Raw genomic sequence first — 26,129 nt, forward strand, 5'->3', positions numbered from 1 at the left:
TGTTTATTGATGATGATGACGACAAAGTCATCATCATGTAATTGCCTGATTCACTGATCTTGTTCAGTGTCTAATGCTTTTTAATATTGTTTTATTCATAACAGAAGCCATTTAATTTTACAGCATGAAATCTAACAGTGTTGTTTATCAAACAATATATATATTTTTTTAATAGTTAGTGCACAAAAACCTTTCATCTATGGCATTACTTCGACTCACACAGACATCAAGAAACAGCATATGAATCTCAACAATGGTGACAAAAGATACAAAAAATCCTGATGCATAATTTATTAATGCCGCAATGCATGCTGGGAGATATGGGTGAGTTTTGATTGGTGGTACCCAGCATGCACTGCAGCATGAAGCATTTCATTGATTGTCACCATTGTTGAGAGTCATACACTGATTCTTGATGTCTAAGTAATAATGTAGAAGAGAAAGTTTAATGCACTAAATGTTTTTAAAATTCTTTATATTATTTGATTAACTGTTGGATCTAATGCTGTCAGGTCACACAGCTACTATAATAAATAAAACAAAATCACATAAGCCCAATAATCAAAGCATTAGACACTGAAAAAGATAAGTAATTCAGGCCACAATATGATGATTACACCTTCATCAATAAACAGCCAATATCACTTGATCTCATTTTCTCTTGGCTTTTTCGCTGCAACAAATGCGTCTTATAAACACTTATTATAGCAGCCAGAGAAAATGTTATATTAAAAAGTCAATGGTCAAGAGCCCAACTAAAGCAAACGCTAACCACCATCATGGTGACTTTAATATACAACTATTGATTTAATTCAAACGGAAATGAAATAAAGTCAGTCTGGTTAGTAATAAGTGAAGCTGGTAATGCTGTTTGTGGAGTTGTTTAATCCTCCTCTGCTGAGATCTTCACAGATTTAATGTCTTCTTTTCTCTTCAGTTGATTTCATCTAAGGCTGTGGCTGAAATCAGTTGTAGTTCTTGTGTTTCTCTTTCCTTCAGTGATTCTGCTTGTTAACAGCAGGTGTTCATAATTAATGCTAAATCATCACTTAATTATCTCATTAACTTCAACACAGCTTTAACTCTGTAGTGTGCACACATATGAACACTGAGCAGTGTTAATTTAACATGGGCGTTTTTCTGTGTACTATTACATAAATCTTACCTGTTTCATTTACATACGACTGACAAATATAAATCACATTCAGTTTATTAATACAATTACATAAATCTTATCTGTTTCATTTAGATATGACTTAAAAATATGAATCACATTCAGATTATTGATTGGTTTATGTTAAAACTATGTAATCCAAATGCATGGGAATTTGTTATGCAATTTAAATACATAAATCTTATTTTTAGACACAATTTTTTTTGTGAGTGTGGTGTAGGCAACACCGATTTTTGTCGTTGTTCTCTGTACTGACAGCACTCCAAATTTACAAAAAAATGAGCTCAATGTTAAAATTGACCGGAGTTCTCCTTTAATTCGGAACAAACATTTTATGGTCCTATGCCTTCCACAGACATAGTGATTAACATAACATAGTGATTGCTATCAGGTTATGAGGAGACTTTCAACCAGCATAACAAAAATGTTTCTGTAGAGAATCACCTATTGCACCTTTAAGTCGAACACACATTTTGTCTTCCTGGTCACATGGTTTGGGGTGTGGCCAAATATTTCATCAGTTCAGAGAGACTTTTTGTGTGTGTTTTGGTATTGCCAAAAAAAACCCCGAAATGCCCTTTTTTTTTAAGGATGAGGTATAGCTGTTTAGCTGTTTGTTTTCTAATAGTCCAGGCAAAGTAGCGTTTTACGACAGAGTAATTGTAAATTAATTTTTTGATCATTTCTCTGAGGTAAATGGACTGCATTTATATAGCACTTTCACAGACCTATGGCCACCAAAGCGCTTTACATATTGCCTCACATTCACCCATTCACTCACTCATTCATACCACCGATAATTTCTATGCGGTGTCCAGAATAACATACTAAAAGTCCTAAGAAATCCTAGTTGAGGAAATATGTTAAATCCTCATCAATCCGAGATGTGTGCCAATAAGGCCAGGCAACAATACACCCCAATGGGGCTATTTTTTTCCTTTACTCCTATCAAAATGAAACTTTACACAATGAAAGTACCCATGAAAAGTAAAAAAAATGTGTATTACAAGTTTATTTGTAAATTAATTTGAATATGCAAATGAGCTATACACTAATTGAATATGCCCAAAATACACCCAAATAGGCTTAATTTTTTCATTTACTCCTACCACAATAAAACTTTACATAGTAAAAGTATACATGAAAAGTAACTTTTTTTGTATTACAAGTTTCTTTTGAAATGAATTTGAATATGCACATGAGCGCCACACTTATTGAATATGTCCTAATTTGCAGAAACACCATTCATATGTATAACAAATACATCGGCCCAATCTTCATCCAATCATCCTACTGCCAATGGGTGATGAAAATTATTTTAAAGAGCTGGAATGTCTGGAAAGTGTGTCTATCTGGTTTTTCATCTGTCTTCTGTGTGAGAGTGAATCGTTTAGTTGGTAAGAATGACTTCTGCCCGTAATCTCGTAATCTTACCAACAATACCAATCATTTGTAAATCTACTAGCCCAAAATTTAATCTCACCACGTTACTAATGACTAAGATGACTATTCTGACTTTCATATGTACTGTACACCCAAAGTGCTTTACAGTCATATCAGGGGATCTCTCCTCAACCACCACCAGTGTGTAGCATCCACTTGGATGATGCGATGGCTGCCACAGTACAACGGCGCATTGTACAACGGTGTCCAGAACAAAGCATTGTTCTGGACACCTTATAGAAATGATCTATGCTGAAAAAAAATTATTTTACAATTAGTTTTATTTTTGGCTTCAAAATGAGTTACTTTACCTGGACTATAAGTGAAGTTTAGAGGGTTAGACTAGGGGATATATGCCACTCAAAAGATAATGACATACAAACCACTTTATTTGTAAAGATGTAAAGTTATTACATTAACCCTTTATATTGCCTTTAACCTGATTAAATCAAACTATCCTGATTTCTGTAAATCTATGTCAGTTGTCTACATATGTCTTTAAAAAAATCAAAAACCCATATACAAGGGACAGCATTTTGCACCGCTTCTGTAGAATGGCACAAATGTATCATTATATCTTCACTTTAAATGCCAAATACAAAGTGCATTACTTTAGTTGAATATTAGCACTGAGTTTAATATATTGACATGCTTTTCTTGGTTTTGAAGCTCATAGATATTGTTCTGGTAATCTGGTGAATTTTAATTTGTTTGTGAATTTGTTCACTACATCAGTAATGCATGAAAAACGCTGAAAAAAAAAGGTGTAGAAAACTCTGTAAACTACACTGTGAAAATCCTGGGGCAACATATCACGAAAAAGTAAACAATGTCATGACATGTAATGTCTCATCTTGGTAACTGCTATTAATTATAATCTTCTTTGAGAGGCAACAGAAAGTGTACCACATCCTGTCTGTCTGTAACGGAAATTACTTTGGTTTGCTGCATAGCTGCAAATCTTGAGGAAAGTATTCAGCTCTCAAATACAAACTTGTTTGATAAAACTTTGATAAATCTGCTTTTTTTTTTTTTGTGAGGTTTTTTTTTTTTTTTTTGTCAAGTTTTGTTTGATTAAATAGCCTACTAAGCACACATTTAAAAAAATTATGTAACCAAGAGATGTGTATATTAGCACAAAACTGTTGTTACGTGAACTGTGGTGTAGAAAAGCCACGGAGACAGTGAAATGGAAATTATGCGGATGTGATAGATGTTATCAAATGTCATAGAAGTTTATGATAAAATGGAGCGCAGTGAAGGTATGTTGATCTCTCTTTAAAACTCTCTTTAAAACGTTAAGGTCTGTTACTGTTTGTGTATTTTGGCATTAATTATTGTATTTGCTGCTTTGTTTTTCTGACTTTAAACGCATGTTTCCGGTACTGAGAGAAAGGAAAACATGAGTGTAAAATAACAATCAATAAGTTATTTACTTAGTTGGGGGTTCGTTTTTTTTTTTTTTTTTTTTTTTTTTTTTTAATATAATCATCTTACATATTAACATGTATTTTCAATTCCACATTGAATTTTGCACATTATAAAATTCAAATTGAAATTTGCCTGCAAAATGCATCCATAGTTTTAGTGTCTCTTAGTGTAAAAAACAATAATAGCAGCACATCTGACACATCTTTTGAAAGCTGATTTGTGAGTTGTTTGCATAAAATAATGATAAAAAATATATTTTGCACAGTGTGATGTATCCCCATCAATATTACCTTTTAAGACTAAAATGTACAAGAACATATCCAGTATGTTTGGCTTTTAAACTATGCATAGAAAGTAAGTAACAAAGCTTCCTCCATTACATGGGTGGATCTGTTTTTTATACATACACTACAGTCTCTTCTGCTCACCAAGGCTGTATTTATTTGATCCAAAAGCACCGCAAAAAGAGTAATATTGTGAAATATTTTTTACTATTTAAAATAACAGTTTTCTTCGGGAACATATTATTATTTTTTAATTATTCCCATTATTTCAATGGAATACTCCATTCTAATGTGCTGATTTGCTGTTGTTGTCAAGTCCCATTTTTCTTTTCAACCAAAATTTGATCTCTGTCTGCCATTGCAGTTTGATATCAAACAAATGCTGGTTTTAAACATCAACATGATTAATTTTCAACCAAAATTTGACATATTTCCAGTGTCTTGCTGATGCTGTTAATCTGATGTCCAGTGCAAGCTGGGTTTTTACGCTTTATGTCAAACAAACATTGGGATCAGACATCAACCCAGTTTTAATTGTTAATCGAAATTTGATGTCTGTCCGATGTAGGAGTCCACGTCTGTTGTATCTTACATTAGTACTTTAAACTAATAAAAGAAAAAGCAGCATACTCTACTCACACTCACTTTTTTTTTTTTGTTGTTTTTTTTTGTTCCTACTGTCCCCTAGCAGCCATAGCAGATTAAGCCAACATAACATTTAAAACAACATAACAACATGCTTACTGGGAACAAGCAGTACAGTATGAGTAAAAACTTTTTTTATATATATTTTTTTTATAATTTTTAAATTAGATATATATATTTATTTTATTTTTATTTATTTTTATTTTGTGACCGTTTTTTTTTTTTTTTTTGTGCCTGCTGTCTGAATGTAGAATATCCTACACTATAAAAATAAATATACTGTTCTTAGACTTGTGTTTCTTTTATTCTAATTCATTTTCAATTACACAACACGTTATCTCTTTAATAATCATCAATTGTCTAATCTTCAATAAATTTATTTTATCTTCTTCTGGTTGACCTTCATTGTTAACCCTTGTTGTAAAAAAGGCCAAATTCTGACAATATCATACCATTTTCCATGAAAACAGTAATATACCGTAGAAATACTGTGAATTAACAGTGCTCAAAATCGACATTCAGAGGCTGTTTCCCCAATCACACCCTATATCCTCAATCACTATTCCCTACATTAGTTCACTAATATAGTCCACTTGACAGAGTGAATGAAAAGAAGTGAGTGAATTGAGAGACTGATGAACACTGATAAGCAGAATCACTGAAGGACAGAGAAACAAGAACAGAAAAAAGAGAAACACAAAAACTACAACTGACTTCCAGTAACACTGAGTGTGAAACCAGTTTACAAACCAGTTTACGATTATTTCTTTCATACATGTACAAAAGTTCTTGTTGAGAATTAACAGAGATTTAGTTAATAACAAAGTTTGTAGTAACCATAATGGAGATCAGTATTTGCTTTAGTTGGTTCTTGTCCCTGGACTTTTTATTTTTTATCTCTCTCTGACTGCTGTAACAGTGAGTTATAAAACACTTTTGTTATGGCAAGAAAGAGCCAAGAGGAAGATGATCAGGTGTTTTTGGCTTTTGTGATGATGTCACAATCATCCTGGATATGTCTGAGTCTCTGATCTTTCCTGTATATATTCTTTGAATTTATGGGTATTTCCTATCTAGCATATATCTGTGAATCTACAACATGAAAACAATATTTCTGTAATCATGTCTTCTGAAATGTATTGCAATCATATAGTGCTTTAAAACATTTTTAACTCCTGTTTGACTCAGACACACACAGATATCAACAATCAGCACATGAATCTCAACAATGGTGATAATCAAAAGTTTCATGTCGCAATGCATGCTGGGTTCCAGGACAATATAAAACTCCCAGCATGCACTGCTGCATGAATAAAAAATATATAGATATATTGCCACCTTTGTTGAGATTCATGTGCTAAATTGTGATATTTTTGTGTTTCTAAAAGACAGAGTAGCTCTGTTTTTTGGTTTATGCATGATGTGTTAAAAAAATGAGTCACTGTAATTTATTGCTGTGGTTTTACAGTGGTGGTAATGTAACACTTTTGATTGAGGATTAAACTCTGAATGAGTGGCCAACTAAAGCAAACACCCATCACCATAATGGTAACTTACAATTTGTGATTTTCTCCTTCAGTGATTCTGCTTGTTAACATCAGGTGTCTTCAATAATGCTCAATCATCACTCAATTGATCACTTAATTGTCTCATTAACTTTAACACTGCTTCCGTGTTACTTTAACACCATGTAGAGTGGGACCATATGTGCTCTGAGCAGTGTTAATTTAACACTGGGGAATTTACTGTGTATGTAATATGTTTCATGACTCTATCAAAAATAATTCTGTTATTTAATATGGCACTCATATTTGAGGGGAAAAGTGCAAAAGGTTTTGAACTTAAACATCAGATTACAGATACAAAATCACTAATGTTTCGCTCATTAACTTTTATTAACTAAGATATAACTTAACAACTATTCATTGTAATTTTTTTTATGTATTTTTTTTTTTTCTTGTAGAAAGTACGAGAGACCAAAGTCCTCCGGGTAATCGTCCCAACAGTAAGTAAAAAAAAAAAAAAAGATTATATGATTCAGTATTATACAATAATAATTGTACAACTGCTATTTGATAACATGATGTATGTTTTTCTTGCATGTTTCAGTGAGTGATCTGAGGATTGTTCTGCTGGGGAAAAACGCATCAGAAAACAACAATGTGGGAAATATAATCTTAGATAAATATGTGTTTGGAAAGAAATCATCCTGTGATGTAGAGGAGCACAGTGAAAAAGTGGAGGGGAGGAACATCACAGTCATCAGCACAACTCACCTGCTCAAATCAGATCTCTCACTATCACAAATATCACAGAGAGTGTCAGCAGTGTGTCCTCCAGAACCTCATGTGATCATACTGGTGCTGCAGCACAATGATTTTAGGAAGAAGAAAAGAGAAAAATTACCTTCAGTGTTGAACTGCTTTGGTGAGCAGGCGATGAAGCGCACAATGATTCTAACTACTGATGACAAGACACATAAATCTGAAAATGAACATATTCAACAAATAACTAAAGAATGTGGAGGAGGACATCTTCAACTTAAAAACACACAACGCTCTCAAATACTTCAAAAAGTGGATGAAATAATCATTCGTGAATTTAAGACAAAACAGAGATCATCACTGAAACGAGAAGACAGGAGATCTGGAGCCAGAAGACAGAAAGAGATAGAAGAAGAAAATAGTTCTCGGAAGCTTGACGGTAAGTCAATTGTTAGCAATAGTTCTTAAGAATATTCTCATAGACAAATTTTACTTTCAATTTTGTCTGATTTTAAAGATATACCAAATTTTGATAATTAAAAAAAAAAAAAATTGACCAAAATATTGAACAAACAAAAGTTATTGACCTTGATTGAGAATTTGTTAGCAAGTGAAAACTAAAATCACCTGAAACAATTTGCATAATATAAAACCAAAATATCTTGGTAAGACTTTATTTTAGTTTCCTTGTTACATATGTTACATGTACTTACCATAGTAATAACAGTAAATTATGCATACACATAGGGCTGGGCGATATATCGCACGATATTGTTATGCGCATCTCATCAGTAAAGCCGGTTCCTTGATTAGTAGTAAATCGCCATCACCTGCTTTCAGATGGAGCAGCATTTACTACAAAGAGCCGTAGTTAACTGACAAGCTGAGCCATATCGCACTAATATCGCGGACGTATCGCCAGCGATATTTAATGCGATATGGCTCAGCTTGTCAGTTAACTATGGCTCTATGGTTTTGACTTAGTGGACTTTTCCACTCTTAATAATTCTTTAAAGGTTAAGTGGATAAAATCTTTTTTGAACAATCCTACATGTTTTTGGAATATTATCCCAAATTATATTTTCAGCTCAGTTGGAGGTTTACATTTTTTGCTGCGCTGCAACTATGACATCTCTAAAATACCTTTACCTCTTTCTAGTTTTCATAAACAAGCTTTAATATGCTGGTCCCTAGTATATAATTATGCATTTTCACCATATAGCTATTTTATTTGGAACAACCAAAATATTACATATAAAAATAAATCTCTTTTTTTAAATAATTGGTTTGAGAAAAACATACTTTTAGTGAGTCAACTTTTAGATGAAAGGGGTGTCTTGCTCTCTTATTAACACTTTATGCAAGAATTCTCTTTTCCAGTCCCCACCAAGAGAATATGGCATTGTTTTTGGGGCAATTCCTGATTGTGTGAAACCTTTAGTCAATCCTGGCCCTAAAGGTCCTTTATGCTCTCCACCTATATTTGACAATACACAGCAAAAAGTCCAGTGTTAAATTAACTCTCCTGGGAGTTTATATGGCTCCAGAGTCAGTGTTAAAATATGAGTGTTAAATTAACACTCAAGAGTGTTAAAGTTAATGAGCTCATTAAGTGATTCATTGAGTGATGATTGAGCATTATTGAAGACACCTGATGTTAGCAAGCAGAATCACCAAAGGAGAAAATCTAATTTTTTAAGACACTGTTATGGAGATCAGTGATTGCTTTAGTTGGGCTCTTGACCCATAAACTGTAAACATTAGATTATCTTTGGCTGTTGTATTTGAGTTATAACTGCCAGATGAACAAAGAGAAAGTTGATCAGGTTTTGTTGGTTATGTTTTGACATAATCATAGTTTGACCTGAATCTCTGACTTAAATGTTTATTGTTGATTACAGCATCACTGTGATTCTACAGCATAAGATCTTTTTTTCTAACTAGTCTAAAGGATTTCTTAAAAGTTGTTCTGATAAAACAAAATCTTTCTTTTAGGCACACACAGACATCAAGAATCAGTGTATGAATCTCAACTATGGTGACAAACAGAATATTCAATTAGGAAAAGGAAATTAGTAAGACAATTCAGATCATAATTTATTCATACCGCAATGCATGATGGCAGCCATTAATGAGTTTTGATTGGTGGCACCCAGAATGCACTGCAACATGCTTTATTATTGTCACCATTGTTGAGATTCACAGGCTGATTCTTGATGTCAGTGTGTCTTAATAATGTAAGTTTCTAAGTCTTTTTATCAGAACAATTTTTAAGAAATATTTTGGATTATATGGATAATGATAAAAATAATTTGCTGTAGAATCACAGGTTGCTTTAATCAACAAGGTAAAACTGACTCTCTAAATGAGAGTTGATATTCAGGTCAAATTAAGATTATCAAATCATAACCAACACCATCAGATCACCTTTTCTCTTGTTCATCTGAGAGTTATAACTCAGATACAACAGCCAAACAAAATTTAAAGTTAATGCTTTATGGGTCAAGAGCCCAACTAAAGCAAACACTGACCACCATAACGGTGTCTTAAAAAATTAGATTTTCTCCTTTGGTGATTCTGCTTGTTAACATCAGGTGTCTTCAATATTGGTCAATTATCACTCAATGAATCACTTAATTAGCTCATTACCTTTAACACTCTTGAGTGTTAATTTAACACTCATACTTTAACACTGACTCTGGAGCCATATAAACTCCCAGGAGAGTTAATTTAACACTGGACTTTTTGCTGTGTACTAATCAATTTGTTGATCAACGTCCTCTCAGCAAATTGTCTAACAAGAAAATTCGTTCAATTCTTAACAGAGAACAAATATCTTTACCTGCTTGTGTAAGCTTTTGGAATAACAAATTTGATGATATAGTTTGGGAAGATTTCTGGCTCCTTCAGAAAAAATTCTTTCTATCAAATAAAGTAGTTGAAGTTTCTATTAAAATTATTCACAATTGCTACCCAGTTAATAATAAATTTGCTAAATTTAATAATATTTCCTCCTTGTGCTCCTTTTGTCATCAGGTTGATGAGACAATTATTCATTTATTTTGGGAATGTATATATTGCAAAATCTTTTGGGTTGACTTTTCAAACTTTGTTAAAAGGTATCTATCTTTAAACCTCTGTATAAACCAAAAAATTTAGTTTTTTGGTGAGTCTCTGAAACTAGACCCTTATCATGTTAAATTTATTTTCAACTTGCTACTTTTTCTTGCCAAATTTTATATTCACAAGTGCAAATTTTCAAAGAAAAATCCTTTTTTATTTTTAAGAAAGATTTTGATATATATTTAAATTCTTTGAGGTACTCTAAAAACTCTGCTGCATGTAAGACTCTGCAATGGTGTCAATCATTTAAGCTAGTTTAATATTTTTTTATGTTTATGTAATGTAACCCTTTGTATTGTGTATTGTTCTTTGTTTATAATTTTGTATTTGTTATTGCAAAAAAAAAAAAAAAAAAAAGAAACCTGAAGCAGCAAAAACGAAAATGTAACCGGCACATACGAAGGACAAACAAACAAGACTATTTTGCATGAATTTTGCATTAAATATTATTTTAATATCTAAGAAACCGAAACAGCACAAAATAAACGTGTACTGGCACAAACGATTGAGCCTATTTTGGGTGAATTTGGAGCAGGGCTGGTGACGTCATTGTCAATATTTCAAGGTCTAATATTTTAAAAACCAAAGCATCACAAACAAGACTTTAACCAGCTTAAACCAGCACAAAGTTGCCACCTTGTGACACCTTGTGGTGTGACCAAACGATACCCAAGTAATGTGTGTAAATTGCACATGACAACAGGGAGGTGACGGTGGTGCCTAAATCGAGATACCCCTCACACTTCTGCTAGTTAGATTTCTTATCCTGTGCAAATTGGCCATTATTATTACAGACGTCCTGTGGTAAAATTACATTATTTCTTCTACCCTTGTAAAACTAATCCTGTCCATATATGGCTTAAGTTGTAATCTAAATGTCTGATGTATGTTTTGCAACATTTTTCAGTGAGTCTGGTTCTGTGTGGCAATGATGGGACATTAAAATCCTCCATATCAGAGCTGATCGTGCAGCAGACAGGCAGAAGATCAGATGTGGAGCTTCATGGACGTGTGATCAGTCTGGTGGAGCTTCCAGCTCTCAATCACCTCTCAGAGGAGGAAGTGATGCGTCAGACTCTCCGCTGTGTGTCTCTCTGTGATCCTGGAGTTCATGTTTTCCTCCTCATTATTCCTGCTGGCCCTATGACTGATGAAGACAAAGCAGAAATAGAGAAGATCCAGAGCATATTCAGCTCCAGAGAGCATTTCATTCTGCTATTCACCTCAGATCTCAGTGTTGAAGAACATGTGACAGACTTCATAAAATCCAGCAGAGATTCTCAGAGGTTAATCCGTCTCTGTGGAGGTCAGTACAGAGTGATGGGCTTAAAGGAGCCTGAAAACTCAAGACAGATCCCAGATCTACTGGATTATATAGAGAACATGAAGATCGAACCCTATTCACTTCAGATGTATGTGAAAGCTCAAGAGAACAGAGGCAGACGTGAAACAGAGGACAAATATAAAGGAAAACTGAAAAGAATGGAGAATAAAATCGAGGAATTAGAGCAGAAGATTCTGTCAGAAGGTGAATGAATTTTACTCTTAACATCCCTCATAGTGTATTAATTCATTGTAATGATTTTTTTAATGTACACAGAAAAAAATAAAATAAATATATATATAATATATATATATATATATATATATATATATATATATATATACACTACCGGTCAAAAGTTTTCGGTAATATTTTTTATGTTTTTAAAAGAAGTCTCTTCTGCTCACAAAGGCTGCATTTATTTGATTAAAAATACAAACAAAAACAGTCATATTGTGAAATAGTATTACAATTTAAAACAGCTGTTTTCTATGTGTGAATATACAGTAAAGTGTAATTTATTCCTGTGATCAAAGCTGAATTTTCAGCATCATTACTCCAGTCTTCAGTGTCACATGATCCTTCAGAAATCACTCTAATATAATTTGATGATCAATAAACATTTATGATTATTATCAATGTTGAAAACAGTTTTTTACATTTTTATTTCACGATGCTATGATGAATAGAAAGTTAAAAAAAACAGCATTTATCTGAAATAGAAAGCTTTTGTAACATTAAACACTACCATTCAAAAAGTATGGGGTCAGTAAGAATTTTAATTGTATTTTTGGGGGAATGAAATAAAATAAATCAATACTTTTATTCATCAAGGATGAGTTAAACTGATCAAAAGTTACAGTAAAGACATTTATAATGTTAGAAAATATTCTATTTTAAATAAATACTGTTCTTTTGAACTTTCTATTCATCAAAGAATTTTGAAAAAAAAATTGTACACAACTGTTTTCAATGTTGATAATAATAATGAATGTTTTTTGATAATCAAATCATCATATTTGAGTGATTTCTGAAGGATCATGTGACTCTGAAGACTGGAGTAATGATGTTGAAAATTCAGCTTTGATCACAGGAATAAATTACACTTTAAAATATATTAAAATAGAAAACAGTTATTTTAAATTGTCATAATATTTCACAATAATACTTTTTTTTAATTTTATTTTTATCAAATAAATGCAGCCTTGGTGAGCAGAATAGACTTCTTTTAAAAACATTAAAAAAACTCACCGATCTAAAACTTTTGACCAGTAGTGTATATATATATATATATAAAAACAAATGACTGACAATCAAAATTAAGCACAGGCTCTACTCTTCAACACAATGGTGACCCACAAAACACACCATACAGAAACACTTTACATCCCAACAGAACATTAAACACTAACAGATCTTTCAAGATCACAGCATCTTCATTTATTACAAACCAGACTTTATTATTTTATTGTTCTTATTGAGAATTTACAGAGATTTAGATGTTAACGTTTTAATTTCTCATGCCAACATTCCAGATCTGTGACACTCTCAAAATTTATATGAAATCATTATGTAAAACTTTTGACAGGTTCATATAGACTCACACAGACATCAAGAATCAGTGTATGAATCTCAACAATGGTGAAAATCAACAAAATATTCAGATCAACTCTAAACATCACAAACAAGCTACTAAAGTCAAAAAAGCTTTGTTGACATTGTTGAAATTCATATGTGGATTATTGATGTCTCTGTGCACCTACAAAACTCCAGCTCAAAAAATGTTCTGCATAATTACTATCAAAATACTGATGACACAAAATCATAAGGCTACTGTAAATTTTGTGACATTAACTGGTAATGATATTTGACTGTAAGTGGTATCAGTGAAACCAGCCACTAGTTGACAGCAGTGGCGTAACGAGCCAACACCGGGCCCTTATGCAGGATTATCAAGCGGGCCAGAGCCCTGCACAGGCCTCAAATCTAGGCCCGAACCCGGCCCTGGCCCGAGACGCTCAGGCCCTAGCCCGACCCATGTCCGACAGCTCATCAGAATTATCAGCCCGAGTCTGACCCGAGCCCGTTTTTTTTTTTTTTTTTTCATTACACAGCGGCAGCCTGCCCTATTTGCAGCCATTAAAATAGGTCAGTTTTGTTAGTTATGTTTCTTTTCATTTCTTTATTAAATTAATTTAGACAAATGTTTGGAGCATTTTTTTTTTTAATGACGACCAAGCAGCCGAGCCGACAGCGAGTAAAACATGTTTGATCAATTTAGCCTCTCAAATCAATACTTTACTTGGCTACAATAAAATCCATAGATATAAAACACTTCAAGCATATCACACAGACAGTTTAATAAATGTTTATTTATTAAACCACAGTGAGTAAAACAAAATGTTTTTTGAAATACTGACCCAGCCAGCACAGCCATGTGGGGCCCAAATGGGTTTGACCTGGGCTATCTAACTGGGCCAGCCAGTTTTGCCCTCGGTTTCCATGTAGGCCCCACATGGGTTTGCCCAGATGAAATGAACACTGCTTAGTGTGCACACTACAGGCTGTTTAATGTAACACTTAATCAGTGTTGGAGGTAATGAGACAATTAAGTGATTGAATAATGATTGTGCATTAATGATGAACACCTGATGTTAACAAGCAGAATCACTGAAGGAAAGAGAAACACAATAACTACTTCCAGCCACTGCCTTGGATGAAATCAACTGAAGATAAAATACATCAAATCTCTCAAGATCTGATTAAACAACTCCACAAACAGCATTACCAGCTTCACTTATTAGTAACCAGACTGACTTTATTTCTGTCAGACATCTACAGAAGTTCTTATTAAGAATTAAAAGAGGTTTAGATGTGGATTACTTATTTGAAAGTAATAGTTTGATTTGATGTTACCATTGTGGCGATCAGTGTGTGCTTTAGTCAGGCTCTTGACTTTTTAACATTAGTTTTTCTCAGGCAGCTGTATCTGTTTGTTATGGTGAGAACAGCAAGAGAAAATATAACCAGATGCTTTAAGCTGATTGATGATAATATAGGCATCGTCATGTTGTGGCTTAACTCACTGATATTATGTGTAAGGTTTGTACGGGTAGTATGGTATTCACTTTGTTTTATTGTTGTGATTCTACAGCAAGAGATCCAGCACAGTTTAATCAGAACATCAAATTATTTTTAAAACCCCATTTACACATGTGTTTATATTTGTTGGACTACTGAAAGTTCTACTTGCACACAGACATCAAGAATCAGCATATGAATCTCAACAATGGTGACATGCTTCATGCTGCAATGCATTCTGAGTAGGGCTGGGCGATATATCGCACAATATTGTTATGCGCATCTCGTCAGTAAAGCCGGTTCCTTGATTAGTAGTAAATCGTAAACCTGCTTTCAGATGGAGCGGCATTTACTACAAATTAACTTAAATTAACACTCCTGGGGCTGGGAGTGTATATGAGTCCACACTCAAGAGTGTTAAGTGTTAAAATTTGAGTGTTAAATTAACACTCAAGAGTGTTAAAGTTAATGAGATAATTAAGTGATTAATTTAGTGATGATTGAACGTTATTGAAGACACCTGATGTTAACAAGCAGAATCACTGAAGGAGAAAATCACTAATTGTAAGTTACCATTAAGGAGAATAGTGTTTGCTTTAATGTTCTGTTGCTGCCAGTCATGTGACATGTTTTCTCACCGTGAAAGTATTTGATTGTAACAATTCAGGATATGGATGTAACAGTGTTTTTCAGTTTATTTAAATTAGGATATTTTACTTTAATTGTACAGTTTTTGTTTGGCAGTCATTTGTGCTTTTATTATTATTATTATTATTATTATTTACAGTGAAGGGGTTTGATTGTAATAATTCCACTAACATGATTTTCAGGTGCTGAATGTGAAGGAGATGATCAGGAGTGTCTGAGGATTGTGCTGATCGGAAGAACAGGAAATGGAAAGAGTGCAACAGGAAACACTATTCTGGGAAGAAAAGAGTTTGTGAGTCAAGCAAGCACAGATTCAGTGACAACCGTTTGTAAGAAGGGAGTTGGTAAAGTTGATGGTCGATCAGTAGCTGTTGTTGATACTCCAGGCTTCTTTGACACTGAACTTTCAAATGATCAAGTGATGGATGAAATAGAGAAATGTGTTTCAATGTTGTCACCTGGACCTCATGTGTTTGTCATTGTGATGAATTTGGGAAGAATCACCAGAGAAAAAACAGACACTGTAGATCTGATAAAGAAGATCTTTGGTCATAAAGCTGCTCAGTTCAGCATCATTCTGTTCACTAGAGGAGACGATCTTAAGGGTGAATCTATAGAGGATTATGTGAAGAGAAGTAAGTCTGCTGAACTGAAGAAACTGATCAGAGATTGTGGAAACAGATTCCTGGTATTCAATAACGAAGAAAAACTAGACAAAACTCAAGTGATTAAACTGTTCAAGATGATAGAAGAAGTGAAAAATACTAATGAGGGTCGATACTTCACTAACAGCATGTTTGAGGAGGCAGATATGTCTATTAAAAAGAGATTTGAGGAAATAATGAAAGAGAAAGAAAGAGAGATTCAAACTGAACTTGAGGCATTAAAAACTAAATATGAAATCATTATGAAGAGACCCGAGGAAGAAAAACAAAAAGCAGATTCAGATCAATTCAGAGAAAAAGAGGAAACATTCAGAAAAGAGTTTGAAGAAAAAATAAAAACAGAACAGAAGAAACTAGAGATTGAAAACCAGAAACGTTCGGAAAAGGAAAAACAGCAAAGAGCTGAATATCATCGGAAAATAGAAGAGATGAAGAAAGAAATTGAAAATCAGAGATCACAGTATGAAAAACAGCAAAAAGAAAGAGAAGAAGAAGATAGAAAGAGAGAAGAGAAATACAGACAAGATCAAGAAAAGATGAAAAATGAACAAGAACGAATTATAGCAGAATTACAGATGAAACAAGAAGAGGAAACTAAAAAGAGAGATTTGGAGGAGAAAAGGATGATTGAACGAGAAGAAAAAGAAAGACAAGAATGGGAGAGAAAAATAAAAGAGGCTGAAAATGACAGAAAAGAGACTAAAGAGGAAATTAAACGACAGCAGAGAGAATGGGAGGATGAAAAGAAACGACAGACGAGAGAACGAGAGGAAGAAGAAAGAAAGAGAAAAGAGAGACATGAGGAACAACTGAGAGAAAAACAAGAAGAACTGGAGAAAATGAGAAAGAGATTTGAAAGAGAGAGAGAAGAAGAAAGACAGAAGATAGAGAAGAGGAGACAGAAACAAAGAAAAGATAGAGAAGAAAAGGAGAGAGAATGTGAAGAAAAGAAAACTGAAATGGAAAGATATTATGAACGACTGGAACAAGAGAGAAAAGAGGAGTGGGAGAGAATAAAACTAGAAGATGATGAGAGACGAGAAGAAGAGAGAAAGAGATGGAAGAAAAGGATTGAAGACCTGAAACAAGAACGAGACAAAGAGATCAAGAAAAGAGAAGAGGAAGAGGATGGAAAAGAAAGAGAAGAGAAAAATTTAGATGATATGAAAAAGGAATGTGAAAAGAAATTAAAAAATTTGAGGAAGCAATATGAAGATGAAGCCCGAAAACAAGCAGAGGAGTTTTTTGAGTCGAGAGAGCGACAGTTGCAACATGTTCTTGAGCTCGGTGAGATGCTTAAAGAGCGTGAAAAACAACATAAACTACTGGACAAAGTCTATAAAAACCTGCAGGCCCAGAAAGGAGAAGAAATAAAAGAGCTACAAAAAGAAGTTAAAGAGCTTAAAAATAAAACACATGGATGTGTTGTTATGTGATTGTTTTTATATCCTAAAGACAGAGGTGGGAAATCCAGGGGCCAATGAGTAGAAGTCCTGCCATATGTTTATTCCACCCATAAACTCACTCAGCTGATTTCACTAATCAGTTCTGTCTCCTGTCTGAATTAGCAAATCCAGGTGATTGGAACAAAATACTTTTACTTTCTGAACCTGGACTTTACACCTCTGACTACATGTCAGCCAAGAGCACACAGCAAAAACTCCAGTGTTAAATTAACACTCCTGGGAGTGTATATGAGTCCACACTCAAGAGTGTAAAGTGTTAAAATATGAGTGTTAAATTAACACTCAAGAGTGTTAAAGTTAATGAGCTAATTAAGTGATTAATTTAGTGATGCTTGAGCATTATTGAAGACACCTGATGTTAACAAGCAGAATCACTGAAGGAGACAATCTCAAATTGTAAGTTACCATTACGGTGATGGGTGTTTGCTTTAGTTGGGCTCTTGACCCTTATATATTTACTTTAAGTTTTGCTTGTCTGCTGTTATTGTTATTTATAACAGTCAGATGAACAAAGTAAAAATGTGATCTGATGGTGTTGGTTATGTTTAGACATAATCATGTTGTGCTCCGAAAAACGAGACTTATTGAGATAGTTTGGTTCAACTTCAATTACAGCAGCTCTGTGATTCTGCAGCATATGATTTTCAGTATTTTTCATATAATCTAAAAATATTTCATTGTTCTGATCAAAAGACTTTCAAATGAATTTATTTAGAAACATAGACATCAATAATCATCCTGTGAATCTCAACAATGGTGACAATAATAAAGCATGTTGCAGTGGCTGCCACCAATCACAACTCATTAATGGCTCCCATCATGCATTGCGGTATGAATAAATTATGATCTGAATTGTCTATGTAATTTACTTTTCCTAATTGAATATTCGGCTCGTCACCATTGTTGAGATGCATAGACTGAATCTTGACGTCTGTGTGTGCCTAAAAGAAAGATTTTTTTTTTTCAAAACAACTTTTAAGGAGTCCTTTGTATTATATCTAAAATTCTGGATATTTATGCAGAATCACAGTTATGCTGTAATCAACAACATAAATCTAAGTCAGAAATAAGAGTTCAGTAATCAAGTTCAAATGATGATTGTCATAATATAACCGACATCATCAGATCACTTTTTCTCTTTGTTCATCTGGCAGTTATAACTCAGATACAACAGCCAAACAAAATTTAAAGTAAACATATAATGGTCTAGAGCCCAACTAAAGCAACCACTGATCACCATAACGGTAGCTTACAATTTGAGATTTCCTCCTTCAGTGATTCTGCTTGTTAACATCAGGTGTCTTCAATAATGATCAATCCTCACTAAATTAATCACTTAATTATCTCATTAACTTTAACACTCTTGAGTGTTAATTTAACACTCATATTTTAACACTTTACACTCTTGAGTGTGGACTCATATACACTCCCAGGAGTGTTAATTTAACACTGGAGTTTTTGCTGTGCAGGGTTCACCAATCTCGGTCCTGGAGGGCCGCTGTCCCTGCAGAGTTTAGCTCCAACCAGCTCCAACACACCTGTTTGAAAGTTTCTAGTATGCCTAATGAGACCTTGATTAGCTGGTTCAGGTGTGTTTAATTGGGGTTGGAGCTAAACTCTGCAGGACAGCGGCCCTCCAGGACCAAGATTGGTGGACCCTGGCCAAGAGTAAAGAAATAAACCAGAACTGGACCTTATCGAAGCCAAAAAAATCTGTGTATATTAAATATGGAGTAATTTCAGCCACAGCCTCAGCCTTAGATGAAATCAACTGAAGAGAAAAGAAGACATTAAATCTGTGAAGATCTCAGCAGAGGAGGATTAAACAACTCCACAAACAGCATTACCAGCTTCACTTATTACTAACCAGACTGACTTTATTTCTGTCAGACATCTACAGAAGTTTTATTGAGAATTAACAGAGATTTAACTCTAATGTGTTAGTCACCATAACAGTGATTAGTGTGGGCGTTGCTGACAGTGATGCAGTTTACTCTTTTTCCTTTCTTTTGTGTAAACAATCGAAGGCAGTCTTATTCTCTCAACTTTGTGAATGAGTAGCATAACCGCTGGCTGAGCAAGAGCTTGCGGACGCTGAGTGTGTTCTTCTCTTATGTTTCTATTATTACTTTGTTTTTACTCTTAATTTTTGTAACTATTTTGTTTGAATACGGAAGCTGTAGGGAGAGGGTGCCACTTTCTTTGAATTTTAATTTTGCTTATGTTTATGATAGATAGTTGTCTATTTTTATTGGTTATTTAATGATACCCTCTTCAGTTAGAAAGTTTTGTTTATGTTGGCCTGGCCCTCTCATTAAGATTTAATTGCTTCCAGTCTTTTTCTTTTTGTTGTTGTTATCTTTGAGTTGTTTTCAATAAAATTAAGAGTTATTTGCTTAATTTTTTTTTTTTTTTTTTTTTTTTCTGGATCATAAATTCAACCCTAGAGGCTTAGTAACTGCTAGTTTGTTACTAAAGGGCTGTTTACACAACATTGTTTTCAACTAAAAACATAAAACTTTGGTAACACTTTATATTACGACCCGCAAACAACTGCTTAAGTAAACCGAAACTACGGTGTACGTTTCTGTAATTATAGTGTACTTCCGTGTAGGTATAAGGGAACAATATGTTAAGTTTTGGGTAATAAAGTGGTAACAAGCAGATATACAACCTGCAAAGAACTTCGTAAGTAAACCGAAATTACGGTGTAGGCTACGTTTCTGTAATTATAGTGTACCTCCGTGTAGGTATAAGGGAACAATATGTTACGTTTTGGGTATTAAAGGGGTACAACCAGATATATAAGCAAATTATTTATAATGTAATTATTTTAAAACTAACAGGTACCTATTCTGTATATATTCCAGGCAAAAATTGTACATCTGTTGTATATAAAAGTTTTTATCACATTTCTGGCAAAATATGTTCTTGTGCAATGTAGTTACAGGGTAATTTTGACATCTGTGGGTTGTAAATTAAACTTTTTGGCAATGCTATTTATTGGCTTTTCTTACTAAACTACTTAACGTTAAGCCAAAAAAAAAAAAATAGTTTTTGCTATGATTTTAATTTAAAACGTACCATGTAGTACTTATACTTACCTTATCACATTGTATTGCAATGACACTTAAATGTCAGGGCAAATATACTGTGTAATTAAAAGTTTTTTTTGTTTTGTTTTTTTAATAAGAGTACCTTTCTCTGTAATTACTGTGCAAATAGTGTTGTTTCGTATTGTTACATAGTAAGTAGTGTTTGTTACCCGTTTCAACTGTGTATTTACAAGGTAAGTGTAACTCCTGCGGGCTGTAAATTAAAGTGGCGCTTGTTACCCCCTTGTTCTGTGTAGTTACAGGGTAAGTGTAACTCCTGCGGGCTGTAAATTAAAGTGGCGCTTGTTACCCCCTTGTTCTGTGTAGTTACAGGGTAAGTGTAACTCCTGCGGGCTGTAAATTAAAGTGGCGCTTGTTACCCCCTTGTTCTGTGTAGTTACAGGGTAAGTGTAACTCCTGCGGGCTGTAAATTAAAGTGGCGCTTGTTACCCCCTTGTTCTGTGTAGTTACAGGGTAAGTGTAACTCCTGCGGGCTGTAAATTAAAGTGGAGCTTGTTACCCCCTTGTTCTGTGTAGTTACAGGGTAAGTGTAACTCCTGCGGGCTGTAAATTAAAGTGACGCTTGTTACCCCCTTGTTCTGTGTAGTTACAGGGTAAGTAGAGTAAATATACAATAAAGGATCCAATTTAATTTCTGACTTTTATTTTACAAAAAAATGTCAAAACACTTTATTATCTTAATAAAACATTATCTTTTCTACAGTATACTCAAACAACAAAGTAACACATTATACCCCCCCCCCCCTTTTTATTTGTGTCCCTTGCTTTTCTTCTTCTTTCTTTTCTTGCTCTTCTTTTTCTTAACTTCCACTGGGGACTCTGAAGTTGAGGAGTTGATGGAGTCCCATTGGTCTTGCTGCACTGCAAAAATATGAATATATATATACATGTTCTTAGCAAGCTACACCTTCAATTTTAAGTTGTCGAACAATCCTCCACTCTAAACATTTTGTGCCACCTGATATTACTGTAGTAACTGTAATTTTGAAGAAAACACATTTTGGTGAAGTTTGAGTCAGATCATGGGGGGTTGTGATATTTTATAGTGATAATGACTGTAGTGCAGCAGAAAATGTTTTTTAAAAAGGCATATTTGTTCTGACAGCAAAAAAAAAGAAAAAAAAAGCATGAAACACAAACCTGAGGGCTGTGGCAATAGTTCAATAGTTTGGATTGAGCTGATCAACAAACGGACAGGGAACTACGTCATCACGTTGAAAGGTCACGCCTGCGTCGGCCGAAGTACCGCCCCACTGTTTACAATGATGCGACCGTACGTAGGAGGATAATTCAAATAGTATTGTTTGCGATTATATAGAAATAGTATTCAGTGAATATGAATATGAATAGTATATGAATAACATTCTGATGAATATGAATAGTAGTTCAAATAGTATTGCCGGCGCAGGCGTGACCTTTCAACGTGATGACGTAGTTCCCTGTTCGTTTGTTGATCAGCTCAATCCGAACTGTTGAAGGTAAAAAGTCTATAAATGATATATTTCTTTTTTTTTAAATGACCTATCGTTTCGCTAGATAACAACCTCTTCTTCAGCTGTGATCGCGTACAGCCCGTTTAAACACTTAAAAGACTTCTGAAACTGCATTGATTTGGACTTGGACTTTGGACTTTTGAACGATGGTGACCAATGAAGTCCGTTGTAAATTTTCATTTTGGGGTGAACTAATCCTTTAACAAGTGCATTTATAATGTACAGTACCAGTGATGTTTAGTTCTTCAATTTGATGTTTTAAAAAAATAGGAAAGTGGTCACAAGTATAAGCCCTGGAGTAGGGCAGGAGTAAAATTTAAACGCCTAATCTTTCTTTCTTTCTTTCTTTCTTTCTTTCTTTCTTTCTTTCTTTCTTTCTTTCTTTCAACGATAAGATTATCACTCTTAAAGCAGATATCACCTTGCTCAAAGATGAGTGTGATTTTTTGAAAAAGGAAATTGAAAAGATGAAGTCTGCTGTCCCATCTGCAATGACACAAAGATATGCTGTTCCTATAGTGCCACAGCCCTCATGTTTGTGTTTCATGCTTTTTTTTTTGTTGTTGTTGCTGTCAGAACAACTATGCCTTTTTTAAAAACATTTTCTGCTGCACTACAGTCATTATCACTATAAAATGTCACAACCTCCCCATGATCTGCCTCAAACTTCACCAAAATGTGTTTTCTTCAAAATTACAGTTACTACAGTAATATCAGGTGGCACAAAATGTTTTAGAGTGGAGGATTGTTCGACAACTTAAAATTGAAGGTGTAGCTTGCTAAGAGCATGTATATACTGTATATTCATATTTTTGCAGTGCAGCAAGACCAATGGGACTCCATCAACTCCTCAACTTCAGAGTCCCCAGTGGAAGTTAAGAAAAAGAAGAGCAAGAAAAGAAAGAAGAAGAAAAGCAAGAGAAGCAAATAAAGGGGGGGGGTATAATGTGTTACTTTGTTGTTTGAGTATACTGTAGAAAAGGTAATGTTTTATTAAGATGAAAAAGTGTTTTGAAATGTCTTTGTAAAATAAAAGTCAGAAATTAAATTGGATCCTTTATTGTATATTTACTGCACTTACCCTGTTACTACACAGAACAAGGGGGTAACAAGCGTCACTTTAATTTACAGCCCGCAAGAGTTACACTTACCCTGTAACTACACAGAACAAGGGGGTAACAAGCTCCACTTTAATTTACAGCCCGCAGGAGTTACACTTACCCTGTAACTACACAGAACAAGGGGGTAACAAGCGCCACTTTAATTTACAGCCCGCAGGAGTTACACTTACCTTGTAAATACACAGTTGAAACGGGTAACAAACACTACTTACTATGTAACAATACGAAACAACACTATTTGCACAGTAATTACAGAGAAAGGTACTCTTATTAAAAAAACAAAACAAAAAAAAAACTTTTAATTACACAGTATATTTGCCCTGACATTTAAGTGTAATTGCAATACAATGTGATAAGGTAAGTATAAGTACTACATGGTACGTTTTAAATTAAAATCATAGCAAAAACTATTTTTTTTTTCTTGGCTTAACATTAAGTAGTTTAGTAAGAAAAGCCAATAAATAGCATTGCCAAAAAGTTTAATTTACAACCCACAGATGTCAAAATTACCCTGTAACTACATTGCACAAGAACATATTTTGCCAGAAATGTGATAAAAACTTTTATATACAACAGATGTACAATTTTTGCCTGGAATATATACAGAATAGGTAACTGTTAGTTTTAAAATAATTACATTATAAATAATTTGCTTATATATCTGGTTGTACCCCTTTATTACCCAAAACGTAACATATTGTTACCTTATACCTACACGGAGGTACACTATAATTACAGAAACGTACACCGTAATTTCGGTTTACTTACGAAGTTGTTTGCGGGTCGTAATATAAAGTGTTACCAAAACTTTTTATGCGTTTTGGCCATTCGTTTACACAACAACAGTTTTTTGGGTGCCTGAAAAAGCAAAGTTTGAAAACGGGTTTCAAAGTGCAATTTTTTTTTAAACCGTTCTCCAAGTAAACAACTAAAACTCTGAATACGATGACGTCATGTATGTATTACGTGTTCAGTCTATGTTTCATCGCCATCTAATGGCCTGGCAATTAAATACAGCATTTTTAGTCGTTTTAGCAGATCCGTGTGAATGGGGATGACAATGGTGTCGTCTGTATGCAGAACACTCAGTGGAAAAACTTCGCCGTTTTAAGCATTTAAGCATATCGTTGTCATGTAAAGGTACCCTGACTGTTTAACTAGGGCCTTCTCAAAATGAATTTGGTGGGAGGGCTCCCTCAACCCCATCACCTTCATTGCTGCATGAACCAGTCTATTTATTTGTGATTTTAACTTCACTGATATGTTACCTAACCAGCAAGCTTTGATTCCATAGCATAAGACACTCTCTATCACAGCATGATAAAATAACATCAATACCTCTCTGTCCAACCCCAAACACCCAGAGTCTTTACAAGAAGTAGAGTCGCTGTTGAATCCTAGTACATACAGGACTCACATGGACAGTCAAAGACATATTACACTCAATATCATGACATATCATACAGTCAATAATAATTTCTTTTATTTTCTTAGTATTTACAATGAGACAATATCAGTGACTGAGTCCATAAGTCACAAGATAGCAGTGTTATCTGAAAACTTTACAATAAAAGTGCTGGGATGAGTGCATATCCAATCGTTTGTATATAATGTACACAGAATGGGAGACCTCTAGAGGAAATCAGTTAATAAGGCCACTACATGATGATTTTATCATTATCAGTAAGTAACCAACTTCTTCTGACCATAGTTTCTCTTGCAACTTTTGCCACAACAAATGTGCTTTAGAATCACACAATTACAGCAGCCAAAGAAAAACTGATATTAAAAGGTCATGGATCAAGAGCCCAACTAAAGCAAACACTGATCACAATAATGGACAATAAACTTGATTATTTTCAATAAAACATCAACATCTAAACCTCAGTTAAATCTCAATATGAAGTTTTGTATGAGAGAAATAAAGTCAAACTGGATTAAAATAAGTAAAGATGATGAGATCTAGAGAGATCTGTTAGTGTTTAATGTTAAATGTCATGTGACGTGTTTTCAGCTTATTTACATGAGATTTTACTTTAATTTGAAGGCGTGGTTAATGAACAAAGTTCTCCTGGACTGAAGCACAGGCTCTACTCTGTGTACGTGTAAACCCATCCTTGACTTATGGGGTAGGATATCCACTAAGTGTCCATTAATGTATCCTTCCTTTCACAGGGAAACAAAGGGTGCAATAGTGACTACCGTTAAAGCTGCCGTCTGCAAACTTTTTTTTATCATATTCAGTGAAATCGACACTACACTGTCAGAAATAGGGGTACAGCAGGAGTCCATTTCTGTCCCCCAAGGTACATATATGCCCCCAAGCATTAAAAGGTACAAATATATACCCAGTCAACACGTTGATCTCACAGTGATCTCTCCATATGACCACAATGTAAGTTCACAGTGAGTTAAAAGTGTAACCGCACTGTGCACTCACTGTGTGCTCATATTATGGACACAATTAGTAGTAAATCACCATCACCTGCTTTCAGATGAAGCGGCATTTAGGGCTGAGGAGATAATTAAGTGATTAATTTAGTGATGATTGAGCATTATTGAAGACACCTGATGTTAACAAGCAGAATCACGGAAGGAGAAAATCACAAATTGTAAGTTAAGGTGATGGGTGTTTGCTTTAGTTGGGCTCTAGACCATTATATGTTTACTTTAATATTTACTGTTGTTTGTCTGCTGTAATTGATTTATAACAGTTAAATGAACAAAGTAAAATATTTTTTTATAGTGTTGGTTATGTTTTGACAATCGTGCTGTGATCTGAAAAAGGAAACTTATTGAGATAGTTTGGATTAAACTGTTAGCTGCAGTTTAGTGATTCTTCAGCCTATGA

At 34.1% G+C, this 26,129-nt stretch overlaps 1 protein-coding gene across 1 annotated transcript; it reads left to right on the top strand.

Moving 5' to 3' along the window:
- The first annotated feature begins 3,755 nt into the window (after positions 1-3,755).
- Positions 3,756-17,640, top strand: LOC311093947 (GTPase IMAP family member 8-like). Its single transcript, XM_084131639.1, has 5 exons — positions 3,756-3,879; positions 6,941-6,982; positions 7,087-7,680; positions 11,272-11,892; positions 15,600-17,640. Exons 1-5 carry the CDS (start codon positions 3,831-3,833, stop codon positions 17,516-17,518), a joined length of 3,225 nt encoding a protein of 1,074 aa, XP_083987765.1. The 5' UTR covers positions 3,756-3,830; the 3' UTR covers positions 17,519-17,640.
- The last annotated feature ends 8,489 nt before the right edge of the window (positions 17,641-26,129 follow it).

Source organism: Abramis brama (genome assembly GCF_963993115.1).
Source record: "Abramis brama genome assembly, chromosome: 1".
Taxonomy (NCBI): Eukaryota; Metazoa; Chordata; class Actinopteri; order Cypriniformes; family Leuciscidae; genus Abramis; species Abramis brama.

Bases quoted from the DNA above. Each gene is read 5' to 3' on its own strand.
- LOC311093947 (XM_084131639.1), top strand. From the start codon at position 3,831: ATGTTATCAAATGTCATAGAAGTTTATGATAAAATGGAGCGCAGTGAA. The intron at 3,880-6,940 runs GTATGTTGATCT...TTTTTCTTGTAG, and splicing joins TAAAATGGAGCGCAGTGAAG to AAAGTACGAGAGACCAAAGT. The intron at 6,983-7,086 runs GTAAGTAAAAAA...TGCATGTTTCAG, and splicing joins TCCGGGTAATCGTCCCAACA to TGAGTGATCTGAGGATTGTT.